Source organism: Ursus maritimus, unplaced genomic scaffold (genome assembly GCF_017311325.1).
Source record: "Ursus maritimus isolate PB19 unplaced genomic scaffold, ASM1731132v1 scaffold_4, whole genome shotgun sequence".
NCBI classification, from domain to species: Eukaryota; Metazoa; Chordata; class Mammalia; order Carnivora; family Ursidae; genus Ursus; species Ursus maritimus.
The window spans coordinates 64260029-64280582 of NW_024426552.1; the positions used below are offsets into that span (position 1 = coordinate 64260029).

Here is a 20554-nt window from a genome sequence, read left to right on the forward strand (position 1 = left end):
TGCTTCTTCCTCTCCCGCTCCCCCTGCTTGTGTTTCCTCTCTCGCTGGCTGTCTCTATCTCTGTCAAATAAATAAATAAAATCTTAAAAAAAAAAAAAAAAGAAGTTAAAAATAGAGCTACCCTATGACCCAGCTATTGCACTACTGGGTATTTACCCCAACGATACAGACGTAGTGAAGAGAAGGGCCATATGCACCCCAGCGTTCATAGCAGCGTTCTCCACAATAGCTAAATTGTGGAAGGAGCCAAGATGCCCTTCAACAGATGACTGGATTAAGAAGATGTGGTCCATGTATACAATGGAATATTACTCAGCCATCAGAACGAACCATTGCACAACATTTGCAGCAACATGGACAGGACTGGAGGAGATAATATAAGCGAAATAAGTCAAGCAGAGAAAGACAATTATCATATGGTTTCACTCATTTATGGAACATAAGACATAGGATGATCGCTAGGGGAAGGAAGGGATAAAGAAAGGGGGGGTAATCAGAAGGGGGAATGAAACATGAGAGACTATGGACTATGAGAAACAAACTGAGGGAGGACTGGAGGAGATAATATAAGCGAAATAAGTCAAGCAGAGAAAGACAATTATCATATGGTTTCACTCATTTATGGAACATAAGACATAGGAAGATCAGTAGGAGAAGAAAGGGAAGAAGAAAGGGGGGTAAACAGAAGGGGGAATGAACCATGAGAGACTATGGACACTGGGAAACAAACTGAGGGCTTCAGAGGGGTGGGGGAGTGGGGGAATGGGATAGGCCAGTGATGGGTATTAAGGAGGGCACGTATTGCATGGTGTACTGGGTGTTATACGCAAGTAATGAATCATGAAACTTTACATCAAAATCTAGGGATGGACTGTATGGTGACTAACATAATATAATAAAAAATTATTATAAAAAAAAAAGAGGACTTGAAAGTCAAATACTGACCTTCCAGTTGTTGAATGGCCTGGGCTGAACGAACTGCCTGTTCACTCATATCTTGGACAAGCTTTGAATTTTCCTCCTTTAGAGCATCACAGGCAGAATGTAGTTCTTGCTCAGTCTTTTGAAGACTCAAAATGTGAGAGATCTTCTCTTCCATTTCCACCTTGTGCTTCTGCTCCAAAGCACTGTACCGAGACTGTAGTTCAGCCTGAGCTTGACCTGCTTGCTCAAGCTGTTCCAGAAGATGATGCATTTCTTCCTGTAGGTTATGGAAGGATAATTTTCTCTCCGCCACCTCAAGTTGCATCTTTTCCATCAGAATCTTGGACTCTTGTCTTTCTGTTTCCACAGTATTCCTTAAAGTATTATGCTCAGCTTCCATCTGCTGTAACTGCTGAGAAAGAATCTAAGAAAAAAACGCAAAACCTCATGAGCCATAAATTCATTCTTTCATTTCAATAAGCATACTGAGATGCCTCTTCTAGGTGAAGCATGGGGCTAGACACTCAGGACCTAACCTACAATTGTGTAAGACCCTGTTTTCACTTCTTGATACTTTTAACAATTTATATTCGTACATATTTATTTGTGCCATTATCTCTTACTTTCTGTCTCTCCCATTACAAAATAAATTCACTAAGGAAAGGGACTTTGTCTGTTTTATCATCATTGTTCTCCAGCACCTAGCACAATACATGTCATACTGAGTACATGGTGCTCAATAAATAATGAATGAATGAATGCAGTCCCTGCCCTCATGGAACTCAGAGTTCAGTGGGATGGTCACACTTAACCAGATAATTATAATACAAAAATGGTAGAGGCCATGTGAGAGATAATTATAAGGTATTAATAGGAGCAGAGAAGAAGGGAAATTTCCCAAAAGTCACATAGGTGTAACTATTTATATATAACTATCTAGTAAGAGGCACAACTGAGATTTGAACCCAACTGTCTAATGACAGTGAGAGAGGGGCCTTGGGATCAGAATATAGGTTTTATTAGGATGGGAGATATGGGAAAATGTTTCTATGCAAAAAGTCCTCCTCAAGGAGAGCTGAAAATTAAGAGATGATTGACTTTTTCAGCAGCATGTAGCACCCAGACGAAAAAGCAGAGATGTGGACTGTAGCTCCAATTCCACATTAGTACTTGGCTACTTGGATGTGGTAAGACAAGGACACGAGGAATCCATGGGCTGATAGAAGTATAGTCCAAATGGTCAAACATGGGGCAATAGCAGATGGGGAAAGGAGAGAGGCCAAGAAAGAACTCTCTAATACACCAGAGGAACAAAGTGAAAGGATTGAGGGATCTCAATGTGAATGAAGGTCAGGATAGTCTGAGAAAGTCAATGACAGGATGATTTACACCCTGGGATGGGATACTTGAACTTAAGATTTTAGAACATCAGTGTCTGACCACTTTAGATTCAGGGAATGTTGCATGGTGAATTACTTCAAGCCAACAGAGAATCGACCAAAACAAACAAGGGATAGTACATAAAGCACATTCTTTATTCACGAGAGCAAAGGAGCAAACTGACAGAAAGGAAACTCACTAGAGGACCGTATGGCATTCTAGAGAAACTAGGGCCCTAGACCTAAAAGCACAAAGAAAAGGCCACAATGAAAGCTGTGAAATACAAGCTTCATCAGGGAAGGAACTATATCTGTTTTGCTCATCATTGTATTACCACAAGTTAAGTACAGGGTATTTGTTGAAAGAATGAATAAATGGCAGCAATTCTCAGAAGACTTATGATTTTATACATGCTGCCTGGGAAACTAAAGTGGAAATGGGGCCACCTGGGTGGCTCAGACTTGGGTTTCGGCTCAGATCATGATCTCAGGGTTGTGAGATTGAGGCTGTGTCAAACTCTGCCCTGGGTGTGGAGCCTGCTTCAGATTCTCTCTTTCTCTCTCCTTCTGCCCCTTCCCACCCCCGTTTCTCCCTCTCTAAAAAATAAATAAAAATAAAGTGGAAATGAATACTCCACTCCCAAGGCAGGACAGTAAAGATCACAAGGCAGTACCTGGTTTTTCTGTTCGGCAGTAGTCAGCTCCTGTTGCAGCAAGCCCACGACCTGAGCACGGCCCAATAAGGCTTCTTCATGCTCTTCAAGCTTCCTCTGCAGCACCCTTAATTTCTGAGAAGGAAATGTGCTAAACCAATGAGCACCATTATCTGTTTACCTTTCAAAATATCACGTAGATTTGTGTACTTAAGGTTTCTGAATGTTGAGGATGGCAGATTAAAGAGTGGAACACCAGCATGCCATACTCCCCATCCAGCAGCAAAAAACAATCTCCAAAAATGCCTTCTCCAGTACACTGACAGCAACTAAACTGAGACACAAGCCAGCCCCTGAATTAGGGAGTCTTTTTAATAATTAGAGAAAATGATACATCTGCTTTTAAAATTCTATAGGCAACGTCCTACACCTAAGTAATATAAGTACATGTATATCTCACTCACCAAAGAGAACATTCTCTGTAGGCAAGAACCATTTCTCTTCTAGCTTCATGCACAGGACATGCACTCGGGGGGATAAATAAATCAGTAATGCATGTATACATTAATATTCTACTTCAAAAAGTGTATTCTGAAGGATTACTTAGAACTTGGAAGAAGTTTTCTCTCAAAAACAATTAAACGGATCAACCATGAAATACCACTGGAGCACTTTTGGTTACCACACTGCACAACACACTAAAACAAATACCTTTGAGTTAGTAGATGATAAAAACAATGAAGCCAATTTCCAAAATATACTCAATTATTTTTTTAAGAGTATTCAATTTAATAAAAGACTTTATGGCTTCAAAATCATTCCTTTTCATCTTAAATTTTTTGAAAGTTTAAAACTGGCTTCATTGATTTGAAGCTTTGCATCAGGTCTTTAACACAGCTACAGTTGGCAAACTGAAGAGAAACCTATTTCTGACTACCACATACATTTGCCAATTAAATCCAGCTTTTGAGTACCATCAACCTCGTTAGAAGCATAAAAGCAAGGTAAGGACAAGAAAAAATAAATAATTAATATGCAACAGAAGACAAGATCACCAAAAAGAAGCCAATTAAGGAGCACACTAAGACCAAGTGGAGAACAGTGTATGAGAGTAGAAAAGTGGCTGTGATCATTTAATTAAATGTTAACCAAATGACAGTCATTCTACTAAGTTTTAGCAACACACCTGTTGCATCTCTGTTTCCACATCTGCCTGGGTTACTAACTGAAGAAGCTCATCTTCATGAAGACGAACTTGTGTTTCAAAGCGGGCATCTTTCTCTCGGACCACCTGCTGCATGGAACTCAACTAAAGACACACACCAAAGAAACTATACACGTTACACTCCCCGAATATTGCACAAACAAAACTCACACACTATTCTCCAAAGATGGACACTGAGAACTGATAGGCAATATATTTTAATTAAATTTTTAATGTCAAGGATGAGAATGTTGGAAGAGAGATAGGCCTGACGGTAACTTCCAAATGTAAGAGAAATCCTATTATCAAACTCAGAAATCAGCCCAAATATAAATTTTGATTAAAATTATATTTGCATGATTACTAGAAATGTTTAAATATACAAGAGATATATTTTTAAAAGTTCTGCAGAGATTAGAATATTAAACCTACAAAGTGAAATTAGATTTCTGTTAAGTCCTAGGCACATTAATAGCACATCCATGGTCTAAAACTTTCAGTGAAATTGCTATGCCCTATAAAGTCAAACTTCGAATTAATAGATCTTTTATTCAAAATTCTCTACAGCTGGAATAAATTCCACTTGATCATGGTGAATGATTTTTATTAATGTATTGTTGGCTTCGTTTTGCTAGTATTTTACTGAGAATTTCTGCATCCATATTCATCAGGGATATTGGCTAGTCTTATCTTCAAAGAACTGCTTCTACCAAAGAACCTGGTATATTTTCAAACCCATACCATCTCCCCAAACAGCTATTTTCAGTTGTCATTACTTGTGGGCTTCTAGATTACCCTCACTTATATCTGGCTCTTAATGGAGTAAAATGGAAATAAATTGACTGTGAGCTGTTTAGTATCATTGTGAACGCCTGCTTATTTATTTCCTTAAGATCTATAGCTGAGCATGCTGACCTGGTCTTAGCTTGCCCATTTTGTACTGGTCCTTCAACTATTGCTAATTTCTCAACTTTTAACACCTTGAATTGACCTTGGCTCTCCTTCTAGGTAGTAAAAAAATCATCACAATTTTTTTGATTATCTGAATTCTGACATTACTATGCATTTGGAATCCTGTGTTACAAGTTTACAGGCACTGGCATCCTTCATTAGCCAAATGCATCTACACATCCTTTCCTGTAAATGTACCAATATTATTTTTTTTCTCTGTGATTTTGCTCAGACTGTTTCCCACAAATGGAATACTTCCAAACATCTTGTTGAGATTATTACCTATCCATCACAGCTTTGCCTAAGTCCTCATTTTTCCATGTACCTTCCTGGATGTCACACTCATGGTAACCTCTTTCACCTTTCAAAATACTTTCCATTTGTGTTGATGCTTATATTCACATATTCTGAATGGCTTGCATTATGATGAATCTGTTAATATATTTATATTCTTGGCTTTCCATGTTTTAAGCTACTCGGTAAAAATCTTATTTTGTATTTCTCCATCATACATTGTATATAGTGCTTGTACATAAAAAGGACACAATAAAAGCTAATAGGTAAAAGTAAGGATGTCAAGATATATAATTTTAACTGTATACAGAGCAGCAGGCCATCCATGAGCAGAAAACATCATTAATACCATAAGTTACCAAAAAATGAAGCACTCAATGGGAAAGATTCGCTATCATGCAAAGATACATCAGGGGGAAAAAGTTTCTTGAGTCAAAAGCATCCTCAAAGGAAAAATATAGAGGTGGATAGTCAAACTGGAAATTTAGAAAAATAATAAGACAGAAGGAGTTGAGAATGCCAGGCCAAACAGTCCGGTCCTGGTGTCAGAAATAGATAGGAGGGATATTACATACTAGTGCCATTTATATTGAATCATGTAACTTATACCACTTTCTCATTATATACCCACCAAGTAGTCTTCTGATTATAATTTAACTTCCTATTAAGGTTTTACTATAGGGAATGAATGGACCTAATCACTTGTATTTCTTTTGGTTTATGTATCAGTCTCTTTCAAACAACACTGAGTCCACTCCTAAGAAACTGAATTTCTGTGTGCTATTAAAACCAAATTTCAGGCTTGTAGAACTAAGAAACAGCCATAAAATAGGTTATGGCAAATTCATCAAGGTAAATAACACTTCTAATTTCTTCTACTACTATACCCTTCTAATTTCTACTATAACATTCTAGCTACTATACTTTTATATACTAAGGTTTTAAAAAATGACTGTCTGAATTGGCTTGTCACCATTAGACTTTCATGATTCTTTATTCTAATGCTTATGAGGTACCCTCCAACCTACCTGAGCAGCTTGCTCTGCCTGTGTCTGGCTGAGCTGGGCTTTCAGAGTGCTAATGAGTTCCTCCTTCTCTTGGAGCTGTTGCTTCATTGTTAAAAATTCTTCCATCTCTGTTGAACTCTTATCAAACTGAAGGCATAGAAGGAAAAAACTATTTATTTAAACAAAAGAATTAACACTCTTAATTCTCTGACTTCCCTTTCTCAGTTGCCCAAAATACCTATCAATATCCTTCTAATTTGCACCTAACACAAAAGGGAACTGCATGCATTGGGGTTTTTAAAAAGTAACTATCAGAATTATTTGTCAGAGAAAGACAGAAGCAATAGCAGCACTTTTTCAACTTCTCTGAATCCTCACATAGAAACAGTCAGTACAACTAAATAGTAAAACCAAAAACCCGTGGACAATATTTATAATAAAATTAGGAAGGTGGTCCCCAAAAGCCCAAAATACAAGCAGGTGGAACAAACCACCAAAAGGCAAAAGACCTGCATGGTATTAGGGTCTATGAAAGAGGAAGCAGGCAGCAACAGAGCAACATTAATGGCCTTAAGAACAGGAAAACCCCCAAACAGCCAACAAGTTCTTACTGGAAAGCACAGCTGGCCAATCTTAGAACAGCAGCTTAAATTGGCAGGGCTTCCCCATTCTCCAATATCAGCTAAATGCAAGGGGTCCACAGTAAAAAGGACTAAAAGGCTAGAACAACTTAGCTCCTCTGAATTCTCAAAACTGACTCATCAGGCCTGTCTTCTAAGACATGGACCAGAAATAAGAAGAAACCTCTATACACAACTAATGAATCATCGAGCCTTACATCGGAAACCGGGGATGTACTGTATGGTGACTAACATAATATAATAAAAAATCATTAAAAAAAAAAAAAAGAAACCTCTAGGAGTGAAATAAAAATTATGCAGAACAGAGATAAGAGAAACAGAAGAAAAATGTCTGTACACATGCTGTTTAATTCATTATCAACTAGCCACATATGGATCCAGAGGGCTTGAAATATGCCTAATGCAAATGAGGAGTTTAATTATTAATATTATTTAATTTTAATTAATTGAACTACAAATTATCTTCCCATTAAATACAACTATATTTCACTTTATTGCAAAATGTCAAATACTCCTAAATTGTTATACAAGTAACAAGTGTGCATGCTGTTCCTAGTATTACAATAAACACACTGCCTACGTAGTCAGTGTCAGTGGATTCATTCAGTTTGAATGTTTTTTCCTACACATTCATGTAACATTGTAATGTATTTATTTGAATACTTTATGCAGATAGCATGAGTCACAATTGATACTTATGTAGATCATTAAAAAATGACGTTTCAGCCCTTGGTTCAGTTATTGGAAAGCTTTTAAATATGTCTGGAACAATCTGAGTATATGAATCTATTTTCTCAACTGGAAATTTTATGAAATCTAAACAAAGAAGAAGTATTTCCAATGAGAATTTAATAATCCAAATTAATGTAAAAATACACACCAAATTGCAGGCAGTGCAAAAAAAAAAGTAAAATAACACAAAAATAATTAATCTCAAAAGTATATTTTGAATATATTGAATTACATGAAATATATTGTTAAAATTAATTTTACCTGTTTCTGCTACAAATTTTTTAAACTATATATGTGGCCTACATTATATTACTATTGGACAATGTTGGTATAGGCCAAAGTGAAGGGCAGGAGGAAGAAAACCAGGAAATCTCTGAAATCCAGCTGCCAGATCTTTGGACACAATGCAAAAAAAAAAAACAAAACAACAGAAGAGAGAGGTCTGTTAAGTAAAGAAAAGTTTTCCTAAACCAAGCCTCCTTCCAAAAGTTTAGAAAAATAAATTGCCCATGAAAATAAGGAATAATATATGTATTATATTTATACAATATAATTTATATATTGTATAATTAAATTTTATGATTTATACAATTATAGTTAATTGTATGAATTACTATATAATTTATAGTAAATTTCATACAAAGTTACTATAAAAAAAAGCTAAGAAGCAGAACAACATACTTAAAGGTGATAATAACAGACCAGAGGCATTTTCAAAAAACAAATCAAAACTGTAATCTATCTCAAAAGGTGTTTAAAAATTAAGAAAATTAGGGGCACCTGGGTGGCACAGCGGTTAAGCGCCTGCCTTCGGCTCAGGGCGTGATCCTGGCGTTATGGGATCGAGCCCCACATCAGGCTCCTATGCTATGAGCCTGCTTCTTTCTCTCCCACTCCCCCTGCTTGTGTTCCCTCTCTCGCTGGCTGTCTCTCTCTCTGTCGAATAAATAAATAAAATCTTTAAAAAAAAAAAAAAAATTAAGAAAATTATACAAGACACAGAAAAACAGCATAATCAGAATCAGAAAAATCAGAAATGAGGTGGCTAAAATTAGGAAAAATTTGATCTATAAGAAAAAATTTCAGAAAAAGAAGTCTAAACAAGAAGGAACACAAATAAACACAAAACAGAATGCCATAAGTGAAGGACAAAAAAGAAGAAACCTTAAAATGAAGAAAGAAATAAAAAGTAACTGAAAGTAAGTGACAAATATTAAAGATAATCAATCAAAGAAGGAACATACAGAAGTCCCTAGAGAAGAAAACAGACCAAATACCACAAGCTATATAATTCAAGAAAAACTCTTCTGAAATAAAAATATGTGAAGCCATATATTAAAAGAGTATATTGGGTATCCACAAATATCAACCAAGAATGGCAAACACCAATTACTAGCCTTAGGCAGGAAGAAAGGGAAGTTGGTGAGAGAAGGAAAGGGAAGAAGAAAGTAAATTGATACATACTTAGATAAGCATCTGTTGGCCATCTAGAAAAATGTATTTGTCATATAATAATTCATTAGGCCTTAGTGATTCATCAACCTAATGACTATGAGGTGACTTAACACCCCTACCTGTGTAGTTTGCTCTAACTGTGTCTGGGAAAGTTGGGCTTGCAAACAGCTTATTAGTTCCTCCTTCTCCTGGAGTTTATGTTTTATCTTTTCTATTTCCGTTTCTTCCTCTGTAGAACTCTTATCATGCTGAAAATGAAGGAGATAAATCATTTACTTAAAAGAACTATAATTAATACATATTTGATCTTTTGCTCTAACTTGCCCTATATAACCATCTGATTATGGTTTTATAAATGGGAGCACGAAATAACACCTGACCTAAGAACCAGGAAGGAATTTTAAGAGTTTTCCCATTTTAGTATTGCCAAGTAGCTCCTATTAGATTCATCCTCCCTCAGATAACAGCTATCAACTCTGAACAAGACAGAAAAATAGCTACTAGACAATGCTAGAGGGAAATCAAAAGCAGGAAGATACTAGAAGGGAGTCAATACTTGGAAGAAATGATACCAAGTTTCCCTTTATCATGGTTTTTAGTCTGAGGACAAAACCAGTCGGCACCACACGGGAATAAAACTGAAAAGAAAACTTAGTCCCAATGCCTTGAAGAACCAGAGGACAGAATTCAGGAAAGCACAGGAGCTGTTAAGTGAGGAGCAAAACATCATACAAGACCCAGTAAGAGGAAATCCAAATCTTTCCAGTCTATTTTTTTTCCCCAAAAGCTCTTCCTTAGACTGAACCAGATGCTTCCTCCCTACTGAATTCACCACCCTCAAATGAACCAAGTCTGCTTATTAGAACTATACAAAATAATTTACTTTCTTCTACATAAGAGTTGGTCAAGCATCTGAAGATTGCCCTCATCTACACTTTTCAGAGGATATGTAGCTCTGTAATGGGTATATAAGAGTATAAAGCTGCTACGACTAATTGCTCAGAGAAATCATTTAATTCGACCCTCTTATTTAACAGAGAGAGGAAATTAAGCTCTAAGTGCTGATTTGTTTAAGGTCTCAGGCCTTAAAAAAAGCAGAGTATAAAATAGATAATTTAAGAGGAGGAGGGAAAATGGTAAAGAGTAGAGGACCCTCGTTTCATCTGGTCTCTTGACTTCAGCTAGATATCTATCAAATCATTCTGAATATCTGTGAATTCAACCTGAGATCTAAGAAAAGAACTGCTGCAGTTCTACAAATAGAATATCTACCACTTTCTGCAAGGTAGCAGGTGTGGAGAAGTGAATCGGGATATATCAGAAGATAAACCAAGGGAGAGGGAGCCACAGGAAGCCAGCTACTGGCAAGTGATATAGCAGCAGAGTGCAAAATCGGAACTTTTAGAAGTCTGCTCCTGTGAGGGAAGTCCCTGCCTGAAAGGTGTTCAGGTGACAAAGTGGGACAAAATCTTAGGACAGTGCGGCCTCAGGATCCTAGGATCACTGAAAGAACGTGGGTGCCTGAGTGCAGCAGAGTTCCCAAGCATTGGCGGAGGGAAGCTGGCTACAATTAGTGAGCCCCAGAGTGGCCTCTCAGCAAGGTGTTGCCATAAACTGAACCGTGGCTCTCCAAGCAGGGGTGCAGCAAGCAGCAAAACTGCTGCAAGACCCTGCTTCGTCCCCAGGGAGGAGCAGCGCGGGTGCACCCATAATGGGGCAACCGCTTGTGGAGCAAGAGCCCAGAAAGCAGCCAGCCCAGTGAGACCACCACCCGCTCCCCAGGTCGGACTGGTGCACAGGTGCACCACAGGAATCTGTGCAGTTTGGCGCACACAAGAGGGACTGACTGCATTTCCATGAGGGTGCACTGAAGAGTGGGGTCCCCGATCTTCAACTCTGGGGCTGGAGATCCAGGTGCCACCATTTTATTTTTTTTTTCACCCTCTAAAGCAGCACGAAAAGCCTTCAGGGAATAAAAGCCACATAAAGCAACCCAAAGCAGCTTACACTGAGCCTGGCCCCATGGCAAAGGGTGGTGCAACTCTACCCATGCAAAGACACCTGAGAATCAGTGTGAAAGGCCCATCCCCTAGAGGACCAGCAGGAACAACAGGGTAAAACCAAGTTTACGGATCACACAGAACTGAAAAACTCCTGCACTAGGGGAAAACGGTATATAAAATTCAAGGTTTTTTTCTTTAGTCTTTCAGTTTAAAATTTTCTTTTTCTTTTTTTCCTTTTCAACTAGCTTACTTTAATAACTCTCTTTAAATCGTTTTTTAATTTTCATTTTTACATTTACATTTTATAGATATATTCATTTTTTACTTCCTTTTACTATTTTCAATTTTATTTTAGTATATATATGTTTTTCTTTATTTACAATTTTGGGATCAAGTGACTTCCAACAAACAGACCAAAATACAACCAGAACCACATGTGTCACCCTGTTCTGTCTACCTGTTTGATTATATTCTCTCTCCCCCCCCCCTTTTTTTTTTTTTGGTTTCTGATCTCTCCCAATTACCTAGTGTATATTTCACTGGGGTCATGGTAGATATTTTTATTTTTTATTTCTTTTTTGTTTTCTCATTCATCTATTCTTCTCTGGACAAAAGGACCAGAAGGAAAAATTGCCAGAAAAAAAGAACAAAAGGCAGTAATCACTGACAGAAGCTTGATAAATATGGATATTGGTTAGATGTCAGAGCTAGAATTCAGAACAACGATTATAAAGATACCAGCTGGGCTTGAAAAAAGCATAGAAGACACTAGAGAATCCCTTTCTGGAGAAATAAAAGAACTAAGATCTAATCGGGTTGAAATAAAAAATGGTATTGATGAGATATAACCAACAATGGAGGCTCTTACTGCAGGGATAAATGAGGCAGAAGAGAGAATAAGTGATACAGAAGATAAAATTATGGAGAATAAAGAAACCAAGCAAAAGTGAGATAAACAATTACTGGACCATGAGGGGAGGATTCGAGAGATCAGCAATACCATAAAGCGAAACAATATTAGAATTATTGGGATTCTAGAGGAAGAAGAAAGAGAAAGAGGGGCAGAAGGTACACTGAAGCAAATTATAGCAGAGAACTTCCCTAATCTGGGGAAACAAGCAGGCATCCAAGTCCAGGAGGCACAGAGAACCCCCCTCAAAATCAGTAAAAATAGGTTAACACTCTGAATATAATAGTGAAACTTGCAAATCTCAGAGACAAAGAGAAAATCCTGAAAGCAGCTTGGGAAAAGAGGTACCTACAAGGGTAGAAACATTAGACTGGCTGCAGACCTATCCATAGAGACCTGGCAGGCCGGAAAGAACTGGCACGATACATTTAGGGTGCTAAATGGGAAAAATATGCAGCCAAGAATACTTTATCCAGGTAGGATGTCATTCAAAATAGAAGGAGAGATAAAAAGCTTCCAGGACATGGGGCTCCTGGGTGGCACAGCGGTTAAGCATCTGCCTTTGGCTCAGGGCGTGATCCCAGCGTTATGGGATCGAGCCCCACATCAGGCTCCTCCTCTATGAGCCTGCTTCTTCCTCTCCCACTCCCCCTGCTTGTGTTCCCTCTCTCGCTGGCTGTCTCTATCTCTGTCAAATAAATAAGTAAAATCTTAAAAAAAAAAAAAAAAAAAAGCTTCCAGGACAAACAGAAACTAAAAGAATTTGTGATCACCAAACCAGCCCTACAAGAAATATTAAAAGGGATCCTTTACGTGAAGAAAGCCCAAAAGTAACACAAACAAGAAAGGAACAGAGACAATATACAGAAACAGTGACTTTACAGGTAATACAATGGCACTAAATTCATCTTTCAAAGGTCACTCTGAATGTAAATGTAAACAGACCAATCAAAAGACACACAGTATCAGATTGGATAAAAAAGCAAGACCCATCCATATGCTATCTGTAAGAGACTCATTTTAGACCCAAAGACACCTCCAGGTTTAAAGTGAGGGGGTAGAAAACCATTTATCATGCTAATGGACATCAAAAGAAAGCTGGGGTGGCAATCCTTATATCAGACAAATTAGATTTTAAACCAAAGACTGTAATAATTAGAGATGAGGAAGGACGCTCATCAAAATAAAGGGACTATCCAAAAAGAAGATCTAACAATTGTAAATATTTATGCCCCTAACATGGGAATAGCCAATTATATAAGCTATATTAATAACAAAACTGAAGAAACAAATTGATAATAATACAATAATAGTAGGGGCCTTTAACACCACACTCACTGCAATGGACAGATCATCTAAGCAGAAGATCAACAAGGAAACAAGAGCACTGAATGACACACTGGACCAGATAGACTTCACAGATATATATTCAGAGCATTTCATCCTAAAGCAGCAGAATAGACATTCTTCTCAAGTGCACATGGAACGTCCTCCAGAATAGATCACATACTGGTCACAAATAAGATATCAACTGGTACCAAAAGATTGGGATCATTCCCTGCATATTTTCAGACCACAATGCTCTGAAACTGGAACTCAATCACAAGAGAAAATTTGGAAAGAACTCAAATATGTGGAGGCTAAAGAGCATCCTACTAAAGAATGAATGGGTCAACCAGGAAATTAAAGAATTTTAAAAAATTTATGGAAACAAATGAAAATGAAACCACAACTATTAAAAAAACTATTAAAAGAAAAAATTCTTTCCCAAGAAACAAGAAGGGTCTCAAATACACAACCTAACTGTACACCTAAAGAAGCTGGAGAAAGAACAGCAAATAAAGCCTAAACCCAGCAGGAGAATGGAAATAAGGAAGATCAGAGTAGAAATAAATGATATAGAAACCAAAAATACAATAGAACAGGTCAACAAGACTAGGAGCTGGTTCTTCAAATTAGTAAGACTGATAAACCCCAGGCCAGACTTACCAAAAAGAAAAGAGAAAGGACTCAAATAAATAAAATCATGAATGAAAGAGCAGAAATCACAACCAACACCAGAGAAATACAAACAACTATTAAGAACATATTATGAGCAACTACATGCCAACAAATCAGGCAATCTGGAAGAAATGGATGCATTCCTAGAAACATATAAACTACCCAAGCTGAAACAGGAAGAAACAGAAAATCTGAACAGACCCATAACCAGAAAGGAAACTGAAGCAGTAATCAAAAATTTCCCAACAAACAAGAGTCCAGGGCCAGATGGCTTCCCAGGGGAATTCTACCAAAGATATAAAGAAAGACAAATACCTATTCTTCTGAAGCTGTTTCAAAAAATAGAAATGGAAGGAAAACCTCAAACTCCTTCTATGAGGCCAGCATGACCTTGATCCCAAAACCAAACAAAGACCTCACCAAAAGGGAGAATTACAAGACCAATAATCCTGATGAAGATGGATGCAAAAATTCTCAGCAAAATACTAGCCAATAGGATCCAACAGTACATTAAAAGGATTATTCACCATGACCAAGTGGGATTTATTTCTGGGCTGCAAGCATGGTTCAACATCCACAAATCAATGTGATACGCTACATAAATAAACAAAAGGACAAGAACCATATGATCTTCTCAATAGATGCAGAAAAAGCATTTGAGAAAGTACAGCATCCTTTCTTGATTAAAATGCTTCACAATGTAGGGACAGAGGGAACATACCTCAATATCATAAAAACCATATATGAAAAGCCCACAGTGAATATCATTCTCAATGGAGAAAATCTGACAGCTTTTCCCCTAAGGTCAGGAACACAGCAGAGATGTCCACTATCACCACTGCTGTTCAACACAGTCCTAGAAGTCCTAGCCTCAGCAATCAGACAACAAGAAGGAATAAAAGGCATCCAAATTGGCAAGGAAGTCATCAAACTCTCACTCTTTGCAGATGACCTGATACTCCATGTAGAAAACCCAAAAGACTCCACCCCAAAATTGCTACAACTCATACAAGAATTCAGCAAAGTGGCAGGATATAAAATTAATGCACAGAAATCAGTTGCATTTTATACACTAACAATGAGACAAAAGAAACAGAAATTAAGGAATCAATCCCATTTACAATTGTACCCCAAACCATAAGATACTTAGAAATAAACCTAACCAAAGAGGTAAAGCATCTGTATGCTAAAAACTATAGAATACTTATGAAAGAAATTGAGGAAGACACAAAGAAATGGAAAAACATTCCATGCTCACGGATTGGAAGAATAAATATTGTTAAAATATCTATGCTACACAGAGCAATCTACAAATTCAATGCAATCCTTATCAAAATACCATTGACATTTTTCATAGAGCTGGAACAAATAATCCTAAAATTTGTATGGAACCAGAAAAGACCCCAAATAGCCAGCGGAATGCTGAAAAAGAAAACCAAACCTGGTGGCATCACAATGTCAGACTTCAAGTTAAATTACAAAGCTGTAATCATCGAGACAGTTGGTACTGCCACAAAAACAGACACATAGATCAATGGGACAGAATGAAGAACCCAGAAATGGACCTTCAACTCTACAGTCAACTAATCTTCGACAAAGCAGGGAAGAATAGTCAATGGAAAAAGGACTGTTTCTTGAATAAATAGTGTTGGGAAAATTGGACAGCCACATGCAAAAGAATGAAACTGGACCATTTTCTTACACCATACACAAAATGGATGAAAGACCTAAATGCGAGACAGGAATCCATCAAAATCCTAGAGAACACAGGCAGCAACCTCTTCAGCCTCAGCTGCAGCAACTTCTTGCTAAACATGGCTCCAAAGGCAAGGGGAACTAAAGCAAAAATGAACTACCGGACTTCATCAAGATAAAAAGCTTCTGCACAGCAAAGGAAACAGTCAACAAAACTAAAAGGCAACCTAGAAATGGAAGAAAATATCTGCAAATGACGTATGAGATAAAGGGCTAATATCCAAGATTTATAGGGAACTTACCAAACTCGACACCCAAAAAACAAATAATCCAGTCAAGATACGGAAAGAAGACATGAACAGACATTTCTCCAAAGAGGACATACAAATGGCTAATAGACACTTGAAAAAATGCTCCACATCACTCAGCATCAGGGAAATACAAATCAAAACCACAATGAGATACCACCTCACATGGGTCAGAATGGCTAAAATTAACAAGTCAGGAAACAACAAATGTTGGCAAGGATGTGGAGAAAGGGGAATCCTCTTACACTGTTGGTGGGAATGCAGGTTGGTACAGTCACTCTGGAAAATAGTATGGAGTTTCCTCAAGAAGTTAAAAATAGAGCTACCCTACAACCCAGCAATTGCACTACTAGGTATTTACCCCAAAGATACAAATGTAATGATCTGAAGGGGCATATGCACCCCAATGTTTTATAGCAACAATGTCCACAATAGCAAAACTATGGAAGGAGAGAAGCTGTAAATCAACAGATGAATGAATAAAGAAGATATGGTATACATATACAATGGAATATTACTCAGCCATCAGAAAAGATGGATGGAACTTGGGGGGGTATTATGCTGAGTGAAATAAGTCAATTAGAGAAAGAGAATTATCACATGATTTCACTCATGTGGAATATAAGAAACAGCGCAGAGGATCATGGAGGAAGGGAGGGAAAACTGAATGGGAAGTTATCAGAGAGGGAGACAAACCATGAAAGACTCTTAACTACAAGAAACAAACCGAGGGTTGCTGGAGGGGAGGTGGGTGGGGAGATGAGTTAATTGGGTGATGGTTATTAAAGAGGGCATGTGATGTGATGAGCACTGGGTGTTATAAGCAACAAATGAATTACTGAACTCTATATCTGAAACTAATGACATACTATATGTTGGCTAACTGAATTTAAATTTAAAAAAAGATAAAATAAAATAAAATAAAATAGATAATTTAAAAATCATAGTAGGGGGAAAGGTAGAAGAAACAAAGCAACATGGGGAGAGACAGGCTGGTACCACAGCTACAAGAAGAATTACCAGAGGAAAAACCAAGAAGTAAGATAAGAATCAAGATGAACAAGTTATTTGAGAAGAATGAGAAAACCTTCTAAAATAAGCTTTGAGAAGTTAAATAAAGTTATTAATGCAGGAAAAGTAATGTCTTCTGAGCATTAAGCCCAGAAAGGAAAGACTAATCAAGTTACTAGGAAACTAACTAGTGACCCCACTGTTGTGCCTAGAGAATCAATTACAACCTTATTTCCCAAGAACTTAAAACATTGAGATAAGAATACTAGTGAATGAGCATGAAGGAGGGCATGTGATGTGATGAGCACTGGGTGTTATATGCAGCTGACAAATTATTGAACTCTACATCTGAAACTAATGATGTGCTATATGTAGGCTAACTGAATTTAAATTTTAATAAAAGAATATTAGTGAATCAAAGAGTAAAACAAGGTATAATTTTTTAAAAAATAGATTTCTTATGCACAGTTAAGTCTAGGCCAACTGCAGTGTGCACATGTGATATGCCAGCCTCCATATATTCTATACCAAACTCCAAAAAACTGGAGATGCTTATTCACTAAATGGCTGACTGAATGTGAATATTTGGAATTTAACCATATAGGAAAGTAATGAAAATGAATACTGGGACAATACTCTATTTCTCAGAAGGCCCAACTTTCCTTACTTCTCTAACCCCAACCTTAAATTATTTTGCTGGTTGCAATCATAAACCTAGAAAGCACCCCTTACAGGGAGCCCAAGGCAATCTAGATGATTCAGTTACAACACATGAAACTTTAATCCGCTACTATGTGGGCCATATGATGACACAGGATATTCTGTGTCAAGTCACTGAATTAAAAAATTCAGAACTGGCAGAAACCTTACAGAACATTAGTTTAATCTTCTAACCAAAGATGAAATTCCTCCATAAAGTATGTGCCTCTCCTATCTAAATGCCTCACTGAGGTATTTACTTGTCCTGTTAGCCTTTTTTAATTCTCTGAAAGTCTAGGGTCACATTTCTTTTCTACATTTTCTGGTGGCCTTTGATTCTCTCTGTGTCAGGCCCAGAGCCCAGCTAGACTGCAAGCTCAATAAGAAAGGACAGCATTTAGTGCTGTACTACTTTAGCTTCATAAATTTTTGTGATTAGTGAAGATCTGCTATCATGGGAGGCTTTTCCACTCAGAAAATGTTTGGTCGATCCATTACCATACCTTGGAGAGTTGCTCCTCTGACTGAGGTTCTGTAGGCAAAACAGTCCCTCCTTGTGCCTTCATTTCTTCTATGTGTTTATTCAAAGAAGTTAATTTGGCCTTAGCATGAAGTTTTAGTTTTTTTATTTTGTTATCAGCAGCTTTTCTTTCTTCCTGTCAGAGAACGACAGTAAATACATAAATGTTTATTTATCACATACCTAGTATATAACAAATGTTATTTTCAATAGGCATCATTTTATAATATTAGGGAAATAAGAATCACACTCTCCAATATCTAAGTGAAAAGAAAAATCTACGTGAATGTTGTAACTGTCTTTTACCAAATGCCTAGCAAGAAAGGAGAAAAACCATGGTACCTGTAGAACTTCATCTTTTTGTTGCAATTGAATGTCCTTCTCTTTAATGATTTCTTTTAGCTCTACCACCAACTGCTCAGCATAAGCCAGGCGCTCCAGAACATCCTCTTGTGCCCTATCGTTAAATTCCATGTCAGATTCTTGGGGTAATGCCTAGTATTTAGACAAAAAGTTGCCAATACATCAGGGAAAAAATATTAGTGTCCAAAAAAGAGTTTCTTCATTCCAACTTCATCTTATCTTTTGCCCGTCTCATTTCCATACTTAGGAAATCTTTCCAACTCTGATCCAATAATAATCATCATAGCCATTAAAATATATTGAGTATTTTGGAAATGTTAAGCATTTCACAAATAAAACATTATCTCATTTATGGTATTATCCTAATTTTACCAAAGAGAAAAATAAAAGGAAGCAAAGATAACAAACTATTAAGTGGAAGAGCCCAAAATTTAAATTTAAGAACGTTGAATAAAATTTTCTTAACCACTAGGCAATACTGCTCGTCTTTCAGAAAACTAAAGATCGTCTTTTGATTCCTCATGTAGCTATCAAAAAATATAATATAAACTATAAGAGAACTGTAGATTAATTTACAATAGCAAACATATTTTCAAACCTGAAAGGTGCCCCAGTTCTGCCACTTATTATTCAAACCTTTTCTAGGAAACAGGATATACACCTGAGGAGAAGTTAAAACAATCTGGCACTAAAGAAGGCTCAAAGGACAAATGAGAAAGATCTTTCCAATCTCATCCAGGACTTGATTCCCATCACTGTGGCTCATAGGCTACAAACTTACAGGAGAAGGATCATTTATAAAGTATCAATATTTTTCTTTCTTTTTTTTTTTTTAAGATTTTATTTATTTATTCATTCGACAGAGATAGAGACAGCCCGCGAGAGAGGGAACACAAGCAGGGGGAGTGGGAGAGGAAGAAGCAGGCTCATAGCAGAGGAGCCTGATGTGGGGCTCGATCCCACAACGCCGGGATCACGCCCTGAGCCGAAGGCAGACGCTTAATCGCTGCGCCACACAGGCACCCCAGTATCAATATTTTCTTAATCCTCTCTTCCACCTAGCAAAATGGAGGCTGCTCAAAACCCTCTATCTTAAAATCTTGCCCTCAAAAAAACACGGAATATATGTGTCATCAGTTTAATCCAGAATAGAGCTACTCACAGGGTCTACAGAAGCCCTCATATTCTGATCAGTGTCATCTCCTGATAATTCATGCAAAACAACATTTGCTAATCCTGACAATCGGCTCAGCATTTCTGCAAGAAAAGAAAACATAACAATCAGTAAAATGGATACAGGCTACTCTTGTACTGGTAACTATATCATCTGTAAGTGAAATAAACTGTACAGGTGATATATATTAGACACAGACAATAGCATGATGATGTCTTTAAAAACACATTTGAGTATGTACAATGTAGTCACACAGTGTTCTTTTCAGTGGCAACTGCATTGCACTTTAATAACCACCACTAACATTTTCTTTTCTTTCTCTTTTTTTTTTAAGATTTTATTTATTTATTCGACAGAGATAGAGACAGCCAGCGAGAGAGGGAACACAAGCAGGGGGAGTGGGAGAGGAAGAAGCAGGCTCATAGCAGAAGAGCCTGATATGGGGCTCAATCCCATAACGCCGAGATCACGCCCTGAGCCGAAGGCAGACGCCCAACCGCTGTGCCACCCAGGCGCCCCACCACTAACATTTTCTAAATAAAATACAGATATATAATTGTTTAGAAGCAAATAATATTTTTAAAGTTATCTTTAATACTTTTTCTTTGATCATAACTTCATTTACAAACA

General features: G+C 37.3%; 1 protein-coding gene across 6 annotated transcripts in view; it reads right to left on the bottom strand.

The window, feature by feature from the left end:
* GOLGB1 (golgin B1) overlaps nt 1-20554 on the bottom strand; it is a 97938-nt gene that overhangs the window by 59893 nt on the left and 17491 nt on the right. For 4 of the 6 annotated variants that reach the window (XM_008708180.2, XM_040621310.1, XM_040621311.1 and 1 more), the window contains 8 exons: nt 19913-20007; nt 18730-18882; nt 18371-18523; nt 9360-9488; nt 6434-6559; nt 4143-4265; nt 2978-3091; nt 946-1348 (listed from right to left, as the gene is read on the bottom strand). In XM_008708180.2, the coding sequence (XP_008706402.2) occupies nt 946-1348; nt 2978-3091; nt 4143-4265; nt 6434-6559; nt 9360-9488; nt 18371-18523; nt 18730-18882; nt 19913-20005 (1294 nt within the window). In that variant the 5' untranslated portion in view covers nt 20006-20007. The remainder of the gene's footprint in view (nt 1-945; nt 1349-2977; nt 3092-4142; nt 4266-6433; nt 6560-9359; nt 9489-18370; nt 18524-18729; nt 18883-19912; nt 20008-20554) is intronic. The other 2 variants (XM_040621313.1, XM_040621312.1) reach the window with 2 other exon arrangements.